This window comes from Oncorhynchus tshawytscha, linkage group LG01 (genome assembly GCF_018296145.1).
Source record: "Oncorhynchus tshawytscha isolate Ot180627B linkage group LG01, Otsh_v2.0, whole genome shotgun sequence".
In the NCBI taxonomy this organism is placed as follows: domain Eukaryota; kingdom Metazoa; phylum Chordata; class Actinopteri; order Salmoniformes; family Salmonidae; genus Oncorhynchus; species Oncorhynchus tshawytscha.
The window spans coordinates 77,259,851-77,276,764 of NC_056429.1; the positions used below are offsets into that span (position 1 = coordinate 77,259,851).

Sequence of the window (16,914 nt, forward strand, 5' to 3'; positions counted from 1 at the left end):
TGTCTGTGCATGTTGTGTCTGAAATGACACCTGTATAGTGCATGACTTTTGACCAGAGACAATGTGTCAGTTTAGTGTTGACAGGAATAAGCATGTGACTCTTACATCATTTGCTGAGAGCTCCTTGTTGTTACCAAAGAACTTGTAGGTGACAGCAGAGGAGATGTGCTCCGCCTGCAGCCAGAAGCACATGCGACCACGCTCCAGAATCTTGTAGGCCAGTTGAGTCTTTAAAGGGATCACTGTGGAAGCAGGATAAAGGGAGGAAGAAGGTGATGCAAATAGAGGTACGTTTTGTGATAGAAATGACATTTGCTCATGAACGAAATGTCATTTGTTCAACAGGTATACATTTTCCTCCTCAGAAAATTAGAAAATGCTGTGATGAACCACATGCTAAAAAGTTGATGGAGCAAGCGCTAAAAAACTATTTTCTGGGATTAACAGTTGTCTCCTTTATGTGGTTTACATGGATCTTACCTCATCATCAGTCTAGAACGGCGCACACGCCCATACAGTATATGCAGATTATTCAAGCCAAATCCCCAAAAATGTAATCTTCTTTTTACCCTGAGCTGTGTATTCCAAAATATAATTTGATGGGGACCAGAATGAATGAGATTGAAAATAAAAAAATCCATATTGAATAAATCCAAACAAAACCTACCCGGGTGTCTGATACCATAGCTCTTTGCCAGCATTTTCTCCAGCTCTGTAATAGAGGTAAATAAGGGGAAATGCATTTCAGTATTCCAATGATCCAATATCTGTTTCGCAAATTGATTTCAGGAAACAGCCAAACAGCTTCCTTCACAGCAAAGCCTTTTTACATGAAACTTCATCGTATACTTCCACAGTAACAGTTATCTGCACTGCACAAGACCAGACATGCATGTACTGTATCACTAGATCATACCATATTTATGAATGACTGTGATGGGTGCCGTTATTGTCTGCCGGATAATGAAGTGTTGTTGTGTTGATTTAGATGTACTAGTACAGTAGACATGCATGTATGGACAAAATCTATTTTATACCATGATATGTCCAGAATGAGGGTTATAAATAAGTAACCTCCTATTTGTGATCCACTCCCCACCCAGGGCCTACCTTCGGCATGGATTTCATGGCTGGCAGAAACACCATCCGTGTTAGTTACAGAAACAGAGAAGCAACCCACATCCCCCTGGTCAGGGTGCTTGAAAATAAGCTTGGAGCTAGAATGTAATAGAAAAGACACACCATTGAATATAGGGTCGAGGAGATATTTAGCACATCAATAGAAGTATATATTTTTTATTTAACTAGGCAAGTCAGTCAAGAACAAATTCTTATTTACAATGACGGCATGGGAACAGTGGGTTAACGGCCTTGGTCAGGAGGCAGAACGACCGATTGTTACCTTGATAGTCGGGTATTCGATCTAGCAACCTTTCGGTTGCTGGCCCAACGCTCTAACCACTTGGCTACCTGCTACCTATTACACATTTCTGAATCACTACTGAGAAGTTTTATTTAGATCAAATATATTTGATCTATTGACAAGTTTTGTGCATAGCTTACGTGCTGCCCTCTGTTTTGATGACAATTTCTTTAGAGAAGTCAGTGATTTCCTTGTAGAATTTCTTCCACACAAAGTGGGAGCTCTCTGTAATTTGACAGCTTTCAAATGACAGGATGACGTCACCTGACTCTTTGTCCACTGTGCAGGTCATCTCCTGGGCACCTTTTGGATTGACAAAGCAAACAGTGAAGTTGACAGGCAACAGCAATAAAAATATCTGGCATTGCAAGTACAGCATGTCCTAGAGATGGGTGTTTAGGTGCAGTCATACAGTACTAGCGTAGTATGTTCATTATATGTCCACAGTGTATTTGTGTCTGTATGTTCTGCATCCTCTGTTGAATTAATATCGAAAGAATTGTGAGAATGACTTTTCCCTGATCTCACCCAGTGCTTGAGTTGCTGAGGTCCCTGCAGAATACAACACTGCTCTCTGCTGGTTGCCTGATGCTCTCATTCCAACCCCTTTACAGAGCTCCATATGAGTCATATATTTTTCTCTCCTCCCACATCCTCCCAATGTTCCTTATCAACAGAAGAACAGACAACCCCTCCCTAGGCCCCTCCTCAACATCCCTGTCTAGTGTACCCCACACTTCGTGGTGTTACTCCTACATTTCAGCTAATCTAACTCCCATTTTAATGGGAATCCTGACCCAAATAAACATTCTCTGTGGAACGCACTGAATGAATGCTGCTCTGTACTAAGCCACATTGAAGCTCAGCATCGGGAATTGTGTCTGTCCAACAGTACCTTCCACTGCTTTGGCAACCACAGGGTTAGAAGCCAAGGAAGGCTTGCCGGCACCTTCAGAGTTAGCCGCGCGCACTCTGAACACATATGACACTCCGGCTTCCAGCCCAGTCACCTGAAAACAACAAGTACTGTAAAATGTGCCAGACAGGGTACATTGTCATAACTCATAGGTATTCTAGGAATACTCTGTACCTTGTGGTAGCGGTGACTGACAGCATGGCTCTCATTGGAACAGTGCCATTCATCTGAGCCTTTCTTGGCAAAGTCCACAAAGTAGCCTGTGATTGGGCTGGCGCCGGTGTAGACGGGAGCCTTCCACTCCACCACCACAGAGTCATCACGGATCTCGCAGAAGGTCATGTCATAAGCTGGTCCTGAAATTCAGAGTGCAGTAAATGTAGAAAATTACTTTAAGTCAGACACACAGAGTATAGAGGTCAGACTGTGTAATGTGTATGTGCTGCTATCTTAATGATTGATGTTGGAAGTGGCACTGCCGATAAGCTTGAATGCACCTCTTCCAGAATTCATCATCACATTAAAAGGATGAGATATGCATTACGGTTTAAATATGCAACAGTATTTGCATGTAAAATGGCATTCGCTTCTTTGAACTATGCACCCTTTGTTTCATCTTTAAAATATTAACTTGTTTCAGAGAGGTTTTCAGTGCTGTACCTGGCTCTGGCATGGTCCAGGCATCACAGTGGAAAGCCTTGCTAGGGGCAGAGGGGGCACCAAGACCAGCAAGACTTCCACCATAAACCATGAACTCATAGACTGCACCTGCACTCAGATGTTCAACCTGTAGTTGATAGGGAAAGTATTAAAACTGTTAGAATCACTGCATAATAGATTCATAATGATCCTAACTGTAACAGCATTTTTATTTGACTAAGGTCAATCAGATTTATACCTTGAACAGCCTCTCTTTGATGGGTGGGATGTTGACCTCTCTCCATGTGTGTTCTCTGTGCCTGCGTTTGTTGATGTAGTATTCAGCCACCGGAGAGCCACCAGAGTGGATGGGCTGCTTCCAGTTCAGAACCATGGACTCTCCATCACAAGCGAGCAGAGCAATGTCATATGGAGCAGAGGGAATCGCTGCAAACAGAATTGAAAGGTTTCTAAACATGTATCATGGTGGATATATAGCAGGGGTCCCTAACTCCTGGTGAAATACTGGTTGTGCAGGCTTTAAGTAGCATGTATACAGTGCATACTTTCCGTATCCACTGTATAATACATCAATCTTAATTCATCATGGAGTAAACTAGCATGTTAAATATGATCATTGTTCAATACAAACTACAAAATACTGCCATCCACATAGTTTGGAGTATCACCAATAAATGAGTTTAAAAATGTATGTTGTGATGAAACAATCTGCAGTTGTTGGTTGAATGTCCCAAAGGAACTCTGAGCCAATGGTTGGTTTTTGACTCATATTGCCTAAATTATTCACATTATTTGGACGAGAAAGGTACATGACGATTGGCTAAATCAAATTGGCTCCCAGTCTGTCCTGCTGAAACTTTTGAATTGGAAGGATAATGGTCCTCTTTTATTGGAGACATTGATTTTAGATAGTCGGCCAATTTAAGGCATCAAAGTTAGATGTCTTTGTTTGTCATACTTCTGGACAGCTACCAACAGACTTGTTAAACAGTCTTGATAACCTTGCTACAATTGAATCACTATGATCACAGAGAAAAGAGTCTCCAGCTAAGCACAGTGGGTCGCTAAAATCGTGTATTTGCATTTTTCTTCTGCTGTTACTTTTGCTACTGCCAGATTGAACCTAGCACTTTCTACGCCTGGTTGGAACCTTGACTAATGACAATTATATCCTGTGCGTGTGCGCGTGTGCGTGTGTGTGTGTGTGTGCATACTCACTGAGGGCAGCTTTGACAGAGAGGGGGGACGACTCCTGTGATTCATCACTAAGACCCAGCTCATTGATGGCTTGCACACGGAAGACATACGTCTCACCAGTGGTCAGGCCTTGAACCACAAATCTAATCAAAAATAGCAGATGAAGTAAAATGTCAACATATTATGATGAATGAAATCACACTCTTCAAATAAGAGTAGTGATAGTAGTCTATGACTGAATACATACTTGTTGCTCTTGTGAGGCTTGTGGTTAGCTGAATCCCAGTCCTTGGAGCCTTTTACACAGACATCGATGTAGTAGCCAATAAGGTTGTTAGGCTCCTTGGGTTCAGCCCATTGGATAACAAGAGATGTGTCAGTTTGCCTTGTGGCAACCACCTGACCAGGAGCGGAGGGGACACCTATAGTAGATCAACAGGGCATGGTTAGGCTCCTTAAGTTCAACCCATTGGATAACAAGAGACGTGTCAGTCTCCCTTGTGGCAACCATTTAACCAGAAGCGGAGGGTTCACCTACAGTAGATTAACAGGGTTAATGTCTAGGGGAAAATGTCAACTATCTACTTACTTTAATTGAAGGACTATTATTTCTTAGCAAAATCTACAATATGAATTACTTTTTACATTTTTTCAAATTCCACCCTTGACTATTTCTGTGATTTGCAGGGAGTTTGACTTTTAGAGAGAATACTTGAGAACAACCTTGGGGAGGACTCTAAGAGATCGCTATAAAGCCATTGAAGAGGACCCTCTTACCACGCAGCTCTTGAGTCTGAATGGGCTCAGTAGGCTCAGAGGCTTCACTGCTGCCGTACATGTTTGCAGCCAGTACACGGAACAAGTACTGTTTTCCCTCAGCCAAGTCAAACACGGCATAACGAGGAGATCTCACAGGCACCTGAGTGTTCACCCTCTGCCACGCACCGGTCTCAGCTAGGCACTGTGATGGTAGAACCCCAAAAACAAGATTTACACCCTGTTCAACAGGCAAATTAAATGGAGAGAAAGATAGAACTCCAATTCATTTTGCTGACTTCAGCTATTCATTCGGGTGGTGAACCTGAATATTTTTGCCCTCGATTATACTATTGAACGCATCTTAAGAAAGATTCCATCTGTTTTAGAGCAGAGTTTCTCAAACTTGTTGGGTCCACTGACCTCATAATCAAAAAATCTGTTCTTGTTAGTAATAATCCTAAAAATAAATGAGACATTTGTATTTTTTTGATATTTTAAGATCTGGCCACAGACCCCACTTTGAGAACCCTGTTTTAGTGGACACAAATCTATCAATTCCATGTTGAAATGTGTGAAAGAAAATAAACCTAGGGGAGAACAGTGAGAATACCAACCTTCTCAATATAGTACCACACTGGGGCCCGGCCGTGATAAGGGGCAGGTTTCCAGCTGAGGACAACATATGTTCGGTCGGTCTCTGGGGCATGCAACTTTGAGGGGGTTCCTGGCACCTTCTTCTCGTCTACGGACACAAGACATCACAGAGATTTACTGTCTTTTGCCCAAGTGGGAACAATCACCCGAGTTGACAAAAATATTGCCACAATAACAAATGTTTTCAAGGTTATGAAATTTTAGTACTGAATTTGTTGCTAGTATAGATGTGTTACATTCAGTCTGAAGAAGGTGCCACAGATGGTTGGATCTTAGCATCCTGATGGAATTCTCATCAAAAACTAATCAGCAGCTCTCTGATGAGCCCAAATTTAGGCTGTATAATTATTGCTAATTATTGAGACAGGAGAATCGTGAAAAGAAAAATGTGAAATGTGACAGTTGTTATTGGTGTTTTATTATACAGATGGAAGACATGGTACAATGTGAGGAGCTAATGATATCTCAATATTCTAAATGGGTAGTTTACCCTCATTATTCTTCTTAGTGCTACTGACACTGATGAAGTATAAAGAAATACGCCTAAGAAAGTAATAGCATGACTGCTTAGAAGAACGTCAAAGATTTTTGTATCAAACTAGTTATCGAGTTTCAAGGACCCCCATACATCATAGAAAACCATTTAGTACCTTCAACGTCATCGTAGTAAGTTACAACGTCAAGTTTACCACCCAACTTGATGGCTGTCAAACAAAGATAAAAATAGAAAATTATATAGATTAATTTGATTCTAGGGAATACATGACCTCACAAGTTAAAGTTTATGAATTCATCCTCACATTACCATGGAGTCTTTCAAATTCAGTTGGGTCCAGGGCGGCAATGGGGTCAGACATTCTGGAGGGCTTGCTGATGCCTTTTGAGTTTATCGCCCGCACACGGAAGTAATAGGAGTGGCCCTCAAAAAGGCCAGGCACAGGGTATTTACAGATCTTAATGGGGGAGTCGTTGCACTGCACCCAATTTTCAGTTCCAGTTTCGCATCTGCAAAAAATTGAGGAAAATTGGTACATCTCCAATATGTAGCTATCCTGTCACAAGCTACGAACAGTGGTGGGAGATTATAGCTTGTAATTTACAGTTTTGCCTCCCATTTTCGGCCTAGAATGATATGTGATTTTAAGAAAAAAAACTACCAGAATGTATATAACGAGGGCCTGGAGTTTTCCCTGGTCAGGTAATGGCATCAGGGAAAAAGTAGCGGGAAAAAGTAGCTGGATATATTCACATTTGATTCCCATTTTAACACCTTCCGTTACCTATCCACAAAGTATCCAATAATGGGGCCTTCAGTAGTGGTGTTGGGAGGCTTCCAGGACACGATGACATAATCTCTGTTGGCGTCATGGATCTTGATGTCCATAGGGGCACCTGGAGACCCAGGTACTGGGGGTGGACCATCTGGCATAGGTACACAAAGCAAGTCACATCATCACAGTCTGTCAAAGTACATCACGCTATATTTGAAATGCCATGTGAACAGAATTATTCAAGGATCAAAGAGCTTTTTGAAAAATAGAAGAACATGGCTCATACTAGTTTTCAAAGTAGATGAATTGCTGGTACACACAGAGGTGGTATACAATTCTCAAAGTTAGCAGATTTTTTACCAGCACAGGAGACGAATGCACTGTGCGCAGCATCTCCCCCCTTTGTCACCATACGGAGAGTGTAGACACCCTCATCATCCTTGTTCAGGTGAGGCAGGGTCAGCTTGGACTCGCCTCTTCCAGACTCTATCTTCACCCACTTGGAGTCTGACAGCCGATGATCTAAAACAAAACAAAAACGCCAATATTAAAAGTGAGGAACTGTCCGTGGCTGAAGTTACTAAAATGGTCTTGTAAATCGGCTGTTATTGAAAGCAGTTATGATTGTAAGAGAAAATGTGTTACCATCTCTGAACCATTGAGCTTCAGGCTGCAGATTGGCTAGGTTGGGGCTAATGTTCATTGTGGCTGCCAATGTGACCGTGTCTCCTTCTGTTCCAAAGACCGAGCCAAAAGTCTCCAGGAAGGTGATGTTGATCTTGGTGTATTTGATCTCTGGCAACATGGGAACTGCAAAAGATAGTAAAACAGGATAGACTTACAGTATTATGACTCTATTTTAGTGATATACAGTGCCTTGCGAAAGTATTCGGCCCCCTTGAACTTTGCGACCTTTTGCCACATTTCAGGCTTCAAACATAAAGATATAAAACTGCATTTTTTTGTGAAGAATCAACAACAAGTGGGACACAATCATGAAGTGGAACGACATTTATTGGATATTTCAAACTTTTTTAACAAATCAAAAACTGAAAAATTGGGCGTGCAAAATTATTCAGCCCCTTTACTTTCAGTGCAGCAAACTCTCTCCAGAAGTTCAGTGAGGATCTCTGAATGATCCAATGTTGACCTAAATGACTAATGATGATAAATACAATCCACCTGTGTGTAATCAAGTCTCCGTATAAATGCACCTGCACTGTGATAGTCTCAGAGGTCCGTTAAAAGCGCAGAAAGCATCATGAAGAACAAGGAACACACCAGGCAGGTCCGAGATACTGTTGTGAAGAAGTTTAAAGCCAGATTTGGATACAAAAAGATTTCCCAAGCTTTAAACATCCCAAGGAGCAATGTGCAAGCAATAATATTGAAATGGAAGGAGTATCAGACCACTGCAAATCTACCAAGACCTGGCCATCCCTCTAAACTTTCAGCTCATACAAGGAGAAGACTGATCAGAGATGCAGCCAAGAGGCCCATGATCACTCTGGATGAACTGCAGAGATCTACAGCTGAGGTGGGAGACTCTGTCCATAGGACAACAATCAGTCGTATATTGCACAAATCTGGCCTTTATGGAAGAGTGGCAAGAAGAAAGACATTTCTTAAAGATATCCATAAAAAGTGTTGTTTAAAGTTTGCCACAAGCCACCTGGGAGACACACCAAACATGTGGAAGAAGGTGCTCTGGTCAGATGAAACCAAAATTGAACTTTTTGGCAACAATGCAAAACGTTATGTTTGGCGTAAAAGCAACACAGCTCATCACCCTGAACACACCATCCCCACTGTCAAACATGGTGGTGGCAGCATCATGGTTTGGGCCTGCTTTTCTTCAGCAGGGACAGGGAAGATGGTTAAAATTGATGGGAAGATGGATGGAGCCAAATACAGGACCATTCTGGAAGAAAACCTGATGGAGTCTGCAAAAGACCTGAGACTGGGACGGAGATTTGTCTTCCAACAAGACAATGATCCAAAACATAAAGCAAAATCTACAATGGAATGGTTCAAAAATAAACATATCCAGGTGTTAGAATGGCCAAGTCAAAGTCCAGAGCTGAATCCAATCGAGAATCTGTGGAAAGAACTGAAAACTGCTGTTCACAAATGCTCTCCATCCAACCTCACTGAGCTCGAGCTGTTTTGCAAGGAGGAATGGGAAAAATTTCAGTCTCTCGATGTGCAAAACTGATAGAGACATACCCCAAGCGACTTACAGCTGTAATCGCAGCAAAAGGTGGCGCTACAAATTATTAACTTAAGGGGGCTGAATAATTTTGCACGCCCAATTTTTCAGTTTTTGATTTGTTAAAAAAGTTTGAAATATCCAATAAATGTCGTTCCACTTCATGATTGTGTCCCACTTGTTGTTGATTCTTCACAAAAAAATACAGTTTTATATCTTTATGTTTGAAGCCTGAAATGTGGCAAAAGGTCGCAAAGTTCAAGGGGGCCGAATACTTTCGCAAGGCACTGTAATTATAGATGACCATGATCAGAAGTATATTCTGCAATGATGTATATAATTACATACAATTTAAAAGAGAGAAAGCACTGAATTATTTGGAAGACTGTGTTTTTTTTTATCCATACAAAGGTGCAATTTATGTTGTGATTAGTATAGAGGTTTCATCAGATAATGTCTCTGTCGATTCTTACAGGGATACATAAAAACAAACATTATTTTCATATGTTGAGAATGCATGTTTGAGTTGATATACCCTACATTACTCATCTCATATGTATATGTATATACTGTACTCTATATCATCTGCTGCATCTTTATGTAATACATGTATCACTAGCCACTTTAAACTATGCCACTTTGTTTACATACCCTACATTACTCATCTCATATGTATATACTGTACTCGATACCATCTACTGCATCTTGCCTATGCCGTTCTGTACCATCACTCATTCATATATCTTTATGTACATATTCTTTATCCCTTTACACTTGTGTGTATAAGGTAGTAGTTTTGGAATTGTTAGGTTAGATTACTCGTTGGTTATTACTGCATTGTCGGAACTAGAAGCACAAGCATTTCGCTACACTCGCATTAACATCTGCTAACCATGTGTATGTGACAAATACATTTGATTTGATTTTGATCTACAGTAGTTTGTTTGTCTCTCACAATAGTATAAACATTTTTATACGTAGCAGTAGTTTGTTTGTCTCTCACAATAGTATAAACATTTTTATATGTAGGCTACATCCTTGCAACTCAAGAAGAATGTTGCCATATTCAAACAATCCCCAGTTACTGGATTTGACTCAACAGTGGTCAAGATCTACTCAGAGGATAAATGTATCAGGAAGAATACACAGGACAGTGGTGTTGGGTGGACTTACTTGTGTAAGGAAGCCATGCAAAGGAAGATAAATGCCCTTCTTCTCTGAATCCTGCAAAACAGACATATTATACACATACAATCACTACACAACAACAAAATACATTACACTATAATATTGTATTGTGGAATAAATCAAGTATATAAAAATAGCGTTATCATTTAAATAAGCCATATCATAAAAATCAATGCATTAATAAAACTTATATACTGTATGTTTGCTTTGCCAAACTTACTCTTGACAATGACAGAGGCCTGAGTAGAGACCTGTCCATGAATGTTACTAGCTACAGCAGTGTACTGCGCAGTGTCATCGGTTTCACACCTATAGGGAATACCAGAAGAATACATTGTTAATAATGTACATGAACACATAAAAACATCTCAGCAATACCTAAGGCTTAGACTTTGTCTCCATCTATAGTTTGTGTGGGTATATTTTTGTATGTAGGACTTTGATTAATTGACTAACCACCAAACATAATTTCCTGAGTTGAATTTACAGGATGGTAAACTTTCAAAGGATAACAAATTATGCAGATTATGCAAATTGCTGTTGACAAAATGATTACTGGGAAATATCAAGCCATGATCCTCATTTGAAATGGTGCTATGACTTTATGAAAGCACAGGAAATGAATACTGCAAATATACATAATTTTCTAGCTTGTAAGGGAAAGGGCGATACCTAGTCAGTTGTACAACTGAATGCATTCAACTGAAATGTGTCTTCTGCATTTAACCCAACCCCTCTGAATCAGAGAGGTGCGGCGGGCTGCCTTAATCGACATCCACGTCATCAGCACCTGGGGAACAGCAGGTTAACTGTTTTGCTCAGGGGTAGAACAACAGCTTTTTACCTTGTCAGCTCGGGAATTCGATCCAGCAACCTTTCGGTTACTGGCCCAACGCTCCTACCCGCAAGGCTATAGTACCTTCCACCCCAAGGGTCTCTTATTTTGACCTCTACAGTATAACCACACACTCAAGGTCAGATATTATCAAATGTTTGGAACTTAAGACAGGAGAATAATGCTATGCAGGGGAAAAAAACAAATGCATGAATTATTCATGAGATATTCATGAGAGGCTCTAAGACATGAATGGCAAACATCTAAAGCTGCAAGGAGAGAGGAGGTTGAGGATAGTGACAGATATAAGACATTGACCATATGCCATTTTAAAGCTGTCCATGCTCACTTTCCCTCAATATTTCCAAACCATGGTTGTTTTCTTTGAGTGTGAAAGAGTTTGAACCCAGGGAGAATACAGAGTGCCATTTCTTTATTGAAACCCTTCACTTTGATTTGGAGAGGCAAAAAGAGCTTTGAGACTTAAGGTGCGATTTAGCGTTGGTGCTCCTGACACTGACAGCGAGCGTATACAGTGCTCTTTAAGGAGCTCCAGGATCAAATGACAAAGAGCTCAGCACTTCTCTATGAACAGCTGATGAGTCCTCAAGACGAGGGCAGTACCCAGGGGGGCTTTGGACTAAATTGGAAAAGCTCCACCGCTACGGCTCCACCATTCACAAGGCTCCCTTTTGTGAACACTTGCGTGTTAATTAAGTTAACAGTAAACAATGTGATTGTGAGTGAAATGCAGGGAGGCCACAATGAAAATCTCAGATGGTCCAGGAGCAAAGTCATGATATTGTATAAGACTTTTTAAATGGGGGTGATAAGCTACCATGAGAGAATAATGTTTTCCGGACAAATGGATCTAAATAATATAAAAACCTGTGATTTCCCATAACATAAAAACCTGTGATTGTTTTATCACTGAATGTGTGTATCCATTGTGCAGCCTAAGGTTTTTCCTCCCGTGAGAATAACTTACTTGACGATCTCCAGGTTATGAATTCCAACAATGTCCTGCACATTGTATTTCATTGATGATAAGTCAATGCTGACACCATCTTTATACCTGGAGAGAAATCAATTAGAAATGGTTAAGGTGAAGTCTTTCAAGTGGCTGTGATAACACAAGAAAAAAGTAATAACAGTATGTAGACTATTGTGATGTGACTGTGTATAAGCAGTCTGTACCTGTGTCATAACGTATACCTTTAGTGTAAAACTATAAAATTATTACAGAGCCCATAACAGGTTAAGATTAGCTATGCTGACTTCTTAACCTCAGCTAAAATCTAACACCATCAATCATCCGTAAAACTTTGACCACTATTTCAATCTAACAGAGGGTATGAAAGAAAAACACTAGCATTAAGCAGTTCTCCCGTTGTGCTACACTAGTAAAATAACATTCTGCACCGATAGATAAGAAGCTAAATGCTGCTGTTGAACTTGCTGAATGACTGTTTTGGACACAGATGTAGGATTTTAATTTGATCACGCTTTTGTAACTGAGAATTTTCTTGCAAACTTGTAGTGTATTCTAGGTTTAAAAATGTCAGACTTGATTTGCCATAATGAAAAAATTTACCACCCCTACCAAAAATGTCCATTCATTATTATCCACGTAATAATTCACATTTCTTGTTGCTGCAGCCTTATTTTACTGCTGTAGCAAACTGGCTCAAATGATGATCCTACATCTGTATTTAGTCTGAATCCTTACCATTTCACAAAAGGGGTTGGGTAGCCCTCGACCGTGCAGTATAGCTTCACGGGAGTGTGCTCCCAAACGGTATGGGATCGGAGTGTGGTCAGGAACTTAGGGCCCCTGATCATAGACTCCTCACGGACGTACTTCTCAACCATCTTCTTCCTCACCTGAAGGTAAAGTGGACATTTTACATTTTTCTTCAATACTCTATTCAAACTACTAAGCCAAGCAAAGCTGAGGCGACCTGTACTGCCCTGGCCAGATAATGCATCCATCATAGTTACTGGAACCGTGCTAGACAGGATAATGCAAAAAGTAAATATCAGAGCCTGCACAATACGGTTTGGCTTGGCTCAAACGTGTGAAAAGTGTACTTGTGCAGATCTGATACATAATATTTTCGCTCATCTTTTTCAAATGACATCTTTAATTATGGTGACATGCTGAAATCTCCCAATATGACAGATGAGGACCTTACCACTCCCTGGATTCTTGTTTCTTGTTTGTGATGATAATCATCCTCCACCACCTCAGAGCTATATGAGCAAAACAAACTTAGTTATTAAAGGATAATTTACTAAAAGTCAACGTAAAACAGTGTAAACAGCTAATTTTGTTTAAGTTAACAAGCATTTACGAACTAATATAAGAAAGGCCCAACACAGTGAAAAACTAAGCACCACAAAAAAAAATCTATGTTAAGTCTAACCATAACAATCATTATTTGCTATACATACAGTAAGCATCTTATTTGCATTTTAATCATTGGCTTATTGCTGAGTATTCTCATGCCCTTTTTTGGCAAATTACCTAATGTACTATTTCTTGCGGATGAATCATCAGTCTATACATACCTGACAGAATGATCATAGAAGTGTGTACAGGTAATATAGATTACGTGATCGGAGATGACACAGATGAAACTGGGTACAATCCATAGAATGTATGGTGCAAACTAATATGAGTGTCTTGTCTCTACTCCTGATGTCAACAAACACAAGTAAACACACCCTTCTTTAAAGGCAAATCAGTCCAAGGTGTATTACAGAGGAAAATGTTAATGGTATTATTATCATACACAAACAAATATGACAATTAGTCATCATACAAATTAGTAAAGCATATGTGTCCCCAGTTTATAGAAGAGAATGTGATCCAGTGATGTAGTAGCAATAGGATGGCTGCATAGTTACATGAGATTTGACAATTAGCAGGGAACCAACCTATTAGTGGGTTACAAGTGCTCTCTCTAGGTGTAAACTTAGCCACTGTTAAATGCCCAGCTGAATACACTAACTACCATTTGAAACTGTACACCGAGGGCCAGATTTACTTGATGTATTTGCACCAGTTCTTTATTCTCAGAGGAGAATAAAGACCAGGACAAATGTGTTAACTGTCTTAATTTACATTTAATCTAACTATGCTAAATAAGCTCTATACAGTTTAAATGCTTAATTTACTCTAGTAAATAGCAGGTGCAATTTATACTCCTGTGCAAACAATTGTAAATCTGGCCACCAGTTTCCAAACCACTAGTATGTTTCAAATGAAGCATAGGATTCCAATGGGCCCATCTCCTTACCTTGTGTACTGCTTTGCTACCACCTTAGACTGTGCACTGTGGTAGTCATGGCTGACGTGCACGTGCTTGTGTCTGGCAACTGTCGCAGCCATAGTTGATCACTTTTAATGACCTGTGATTCAAATAAGGAACACACTTACTGTATTCTATTGGCTAACAGCAACATAATGGCAATCATAGAAATACAGTATAATAGTTGTATCTCGATGATGGCAACAAACCATGTTAATGTAGAATAACTACAATGTATCGGGCTCTTTGATCCATTGATGCATTTCAGGGCACAACATGCAGTATGATACAGTATGTCCTTCAACATTAAATTATATGTCTTAGGTATTAGTGCCTGTGAGGTTACAGACACTGATAGAATTCCATCAAACCTGCACTGCGGGAGAAAGATTGGGCCTGTTCTTATGTAATGGAAGAGTCTGAGTTATGGGCAGAAGAAATGGAAAGCAAATTCATTGGAGGTTTAAATTAGATGGTGAGGGGGTTGAGGCTTAGAGCTAGTTAATGGCTTAAGTTTATCTATGAAAATTCAGTTATTACCAGTTATTCTCACAATACAGCAATCTAAATATAATTCAGATCATATGAAGGAGATAAATATAGCCTATATTCACAGGTGATGTGGTAATAAATAAGAACATACAAAACCATATAGCCTTTAACAGATTGAATATTAACAGACATAGGAACAGTCTGAGCACTTGCAAGTTATTTTTAATTGCAGTAAATAATATGGGAATAAGGTCCAAACTTAGTTTAAAGTAACTGTCCAGTGTTTGCAGATTTCTATGAAATATGACCTATAATTAATTACAATATGAGTGAAATAGTTTTCCTTCCAATTTTTTTTAGTTAAGTATGTTAATTAAAAAGCAGCTTTTCTTTTTTGGAAGGATGTCAGGCGAACCCCAACAACAGAAATGTATGGGCATAAACCGGTCATAAAAAATATTTACATCAGTAGACCGCTGATTGGCCAGCTCAGCCAATGAGCCAACATGACATCATTTTCTGTGAGGAAATAGCAAGCATTTTTCAAACGGTCTGTTTGAGATACAAATTTGAGGTGGAGTTATTGAAGTGTTTTTCACCAATGTATGCTTTGGCCACAAATACGAGTAAAGGACAACGTTATTTGGGTGAGATTTTCACTGGACAGTTACTTAAAACTTACTGTAGCTTTGAAAATGTTCTCTGAATATGGAAAAAGTTAAATTCCCAGTCCTAAAAGTTGCATATTGCCTCTCAATGTGTTTTGGAATAGGTTTACAACCAAATAACAGCTTTTTGACTATATTATTTTCCTTTTCTATCTTATTCGCTCATTCATTTATCAGTCAGGTTCAGCTAATTCTCAAGTGCAGCAAAAGTGCTTAACATCAGAGATTCAGATACCAGAAATATCAACCTCTTGACACTTGAACTCCTGAGCCACATTTCTCTGCATATAGAAGACAAAGTAAACTGTCTTTTCATAGAATTCATTTTAAAAGTCTATATAAGCTGATGCCTCCATTTATCAACATGCCATCAGAGCAATATTCTCATATCAATCATTTGTGTCCAAAATCTATTAAAATGAATATTGCTAGATAATATCCTTATTATGTCAAGGTCTAGGCAGTAGCCTAGGCCCTAATTAGGTAACTGGACTAATCAATCTCAACATTCTGATATAACCAAGAACCAAGCATGCATCTCTCAATTCAACACCTTTCTGAAAAATCCAATAATCTGAAAAGGAAGGAAATAATAGGCATGACTTACCCCAAGAGATTACACGAGCGCAAAGCAGAGGTAGGTCAGCCTAAACCCACTTGGGAGTCACTGGCTGATGAAAACCAAAGATTAACCACACAGAGTGCAGCAACTCTTGCATCCCATTTATGGATAGGCATATGACTATATATAGCTTTTACATCAACCCGTAACATAATTTGTTACTTGCAGTAGGCTAGGCACATATCACGTAGTGTTAGTTATTCTTTGATCACTGAATAGGTCATAAAAACTATATCCAGTTTGCAATATTTACAAAATTTGGACTGAGCACAATGTGTTCAGTTTACATCATTTAAATAATGTCATACTTAATTTTTTTTCAACTCTATCCATGAAATTGAGGATAATTTTCATATAGCCTATATTTGTTTTTATATTTATTAGCTTTAGGCAATGTTAATATAATATTGCTTAGCTCTATGCTCAACTGAAGGAACCTTAAGACAGAATCTTAAGATGACCTCCTGAAACCTGAACTGTGGCCAAGCACTATTTTTAACAAGAGATTGGGTTAACAGTCACAGCAGTGTGATATGCCTAGGCTACGGCTATTCCTGCCAATAGCCTGAGGCAATGTCACACAGTTTGTTAGCTTCATGCAAGCATAATTTCTCCATTACTTATCTACAAGGCCTAAATGATACAATAACATAGCCTACTGTCTAAAATAACATTGTAAAACATTTTGCAATGTCTGCCCATTTTT

At 39.5% G+C, this 16,914-nt stretch overlaps 1 protein-coding gene across 2 annotated transcripts in view; it reads right to left on the reverse strand.

The window, feature by feature from the left end:
- The window catches only part of myom2b (myomesin 2b), a 42,472-nt gene that overhangs the window by 10,255 nt on the left and 15,303 nt on the right, over positions 1-16,914 (reverse strand). The window contains exons 1-24 of one of the 2 annotated variants that reach the window (XM_024430655.2): positions 16,194-16,301; positions 14,415-14,526; positions 13,308-13,365; positions 12,842-12,996; positions 12,101-12,187; positions 10,498-10,586; positions 10,263-10,313; positions 7,526-7,690; positions 7,241-7,402; positions 6,890-7,031; positions 6,415-6,614; positions 6,260-6,313; positions 5,570-5,697; positions 4,974-5,157; positions 4,444-4,618; positions 4,218-4,339; positions 3,238-3,425; positions 3,000-3,126; positions 2,514-2,695; positions 2,319-2,433; positions 1,564-1,726; positions 1,111-1,217; positions 668-712; positions 106-242 (exon numbers count right to left, since the gene is read on the reverse strand). In XM_024430655.2, coding sequence (XP_024286423.1) covers positions 106-242; positions 668-712; positions 1,111-1,217; positions 1,564-1,726; positions 2,319-2,433; positions 2,514-2,695; positions 3,000-3,126; positions 3,238-3,425; positions 4,218-4,339; positions 4,444-4,618; positions 4,974-5,157; positions 5,570-5,697; positions 6,260-6,313; positions 6,415-6,614; positions 6,890-7,031; positions 7,241-7,402; positions 7,526-7,690; positions 10,263-10,313; positions 10,498-10,586; positions 12,101-12,187; positions 12,842-12,996; positions 13,308-13,365; positions 14,415-14,506 — 2,928 coding nt within the window. In that variant the 5' untranslated portion in view covers positions 14,507-14,526; positions 16,194-16,301. Of the gene's footprint in view, positions 1-105; positions 243-667; positions 713-1,110; positions 1,218-1,563; positions 1,727-2,318; positions 2,434-2,513; positions 2,696-2,999; positions 3,127-3,237; positions 3,426-4,217; positions 4,340-4,443; positions 4,619-4,973; positions 5,158-5,569; positions 5,698-6,259; positions 6,314-6,414; positions 6,615-6,889; positions 7,032-7,240; positions 7,403-7,525; positions 7,691-10,262; positions 10,314-10,497; positions 10,587-12,100; positions 12,188-12,841; positions 12,997-13,307; positions 13,366-14,414; positions 14,527-16,193; positions 16,302-16,914 lie in introns of those variants that run through there. The other variant, XM_042325708.1, reaches the window with a different exon arrangement.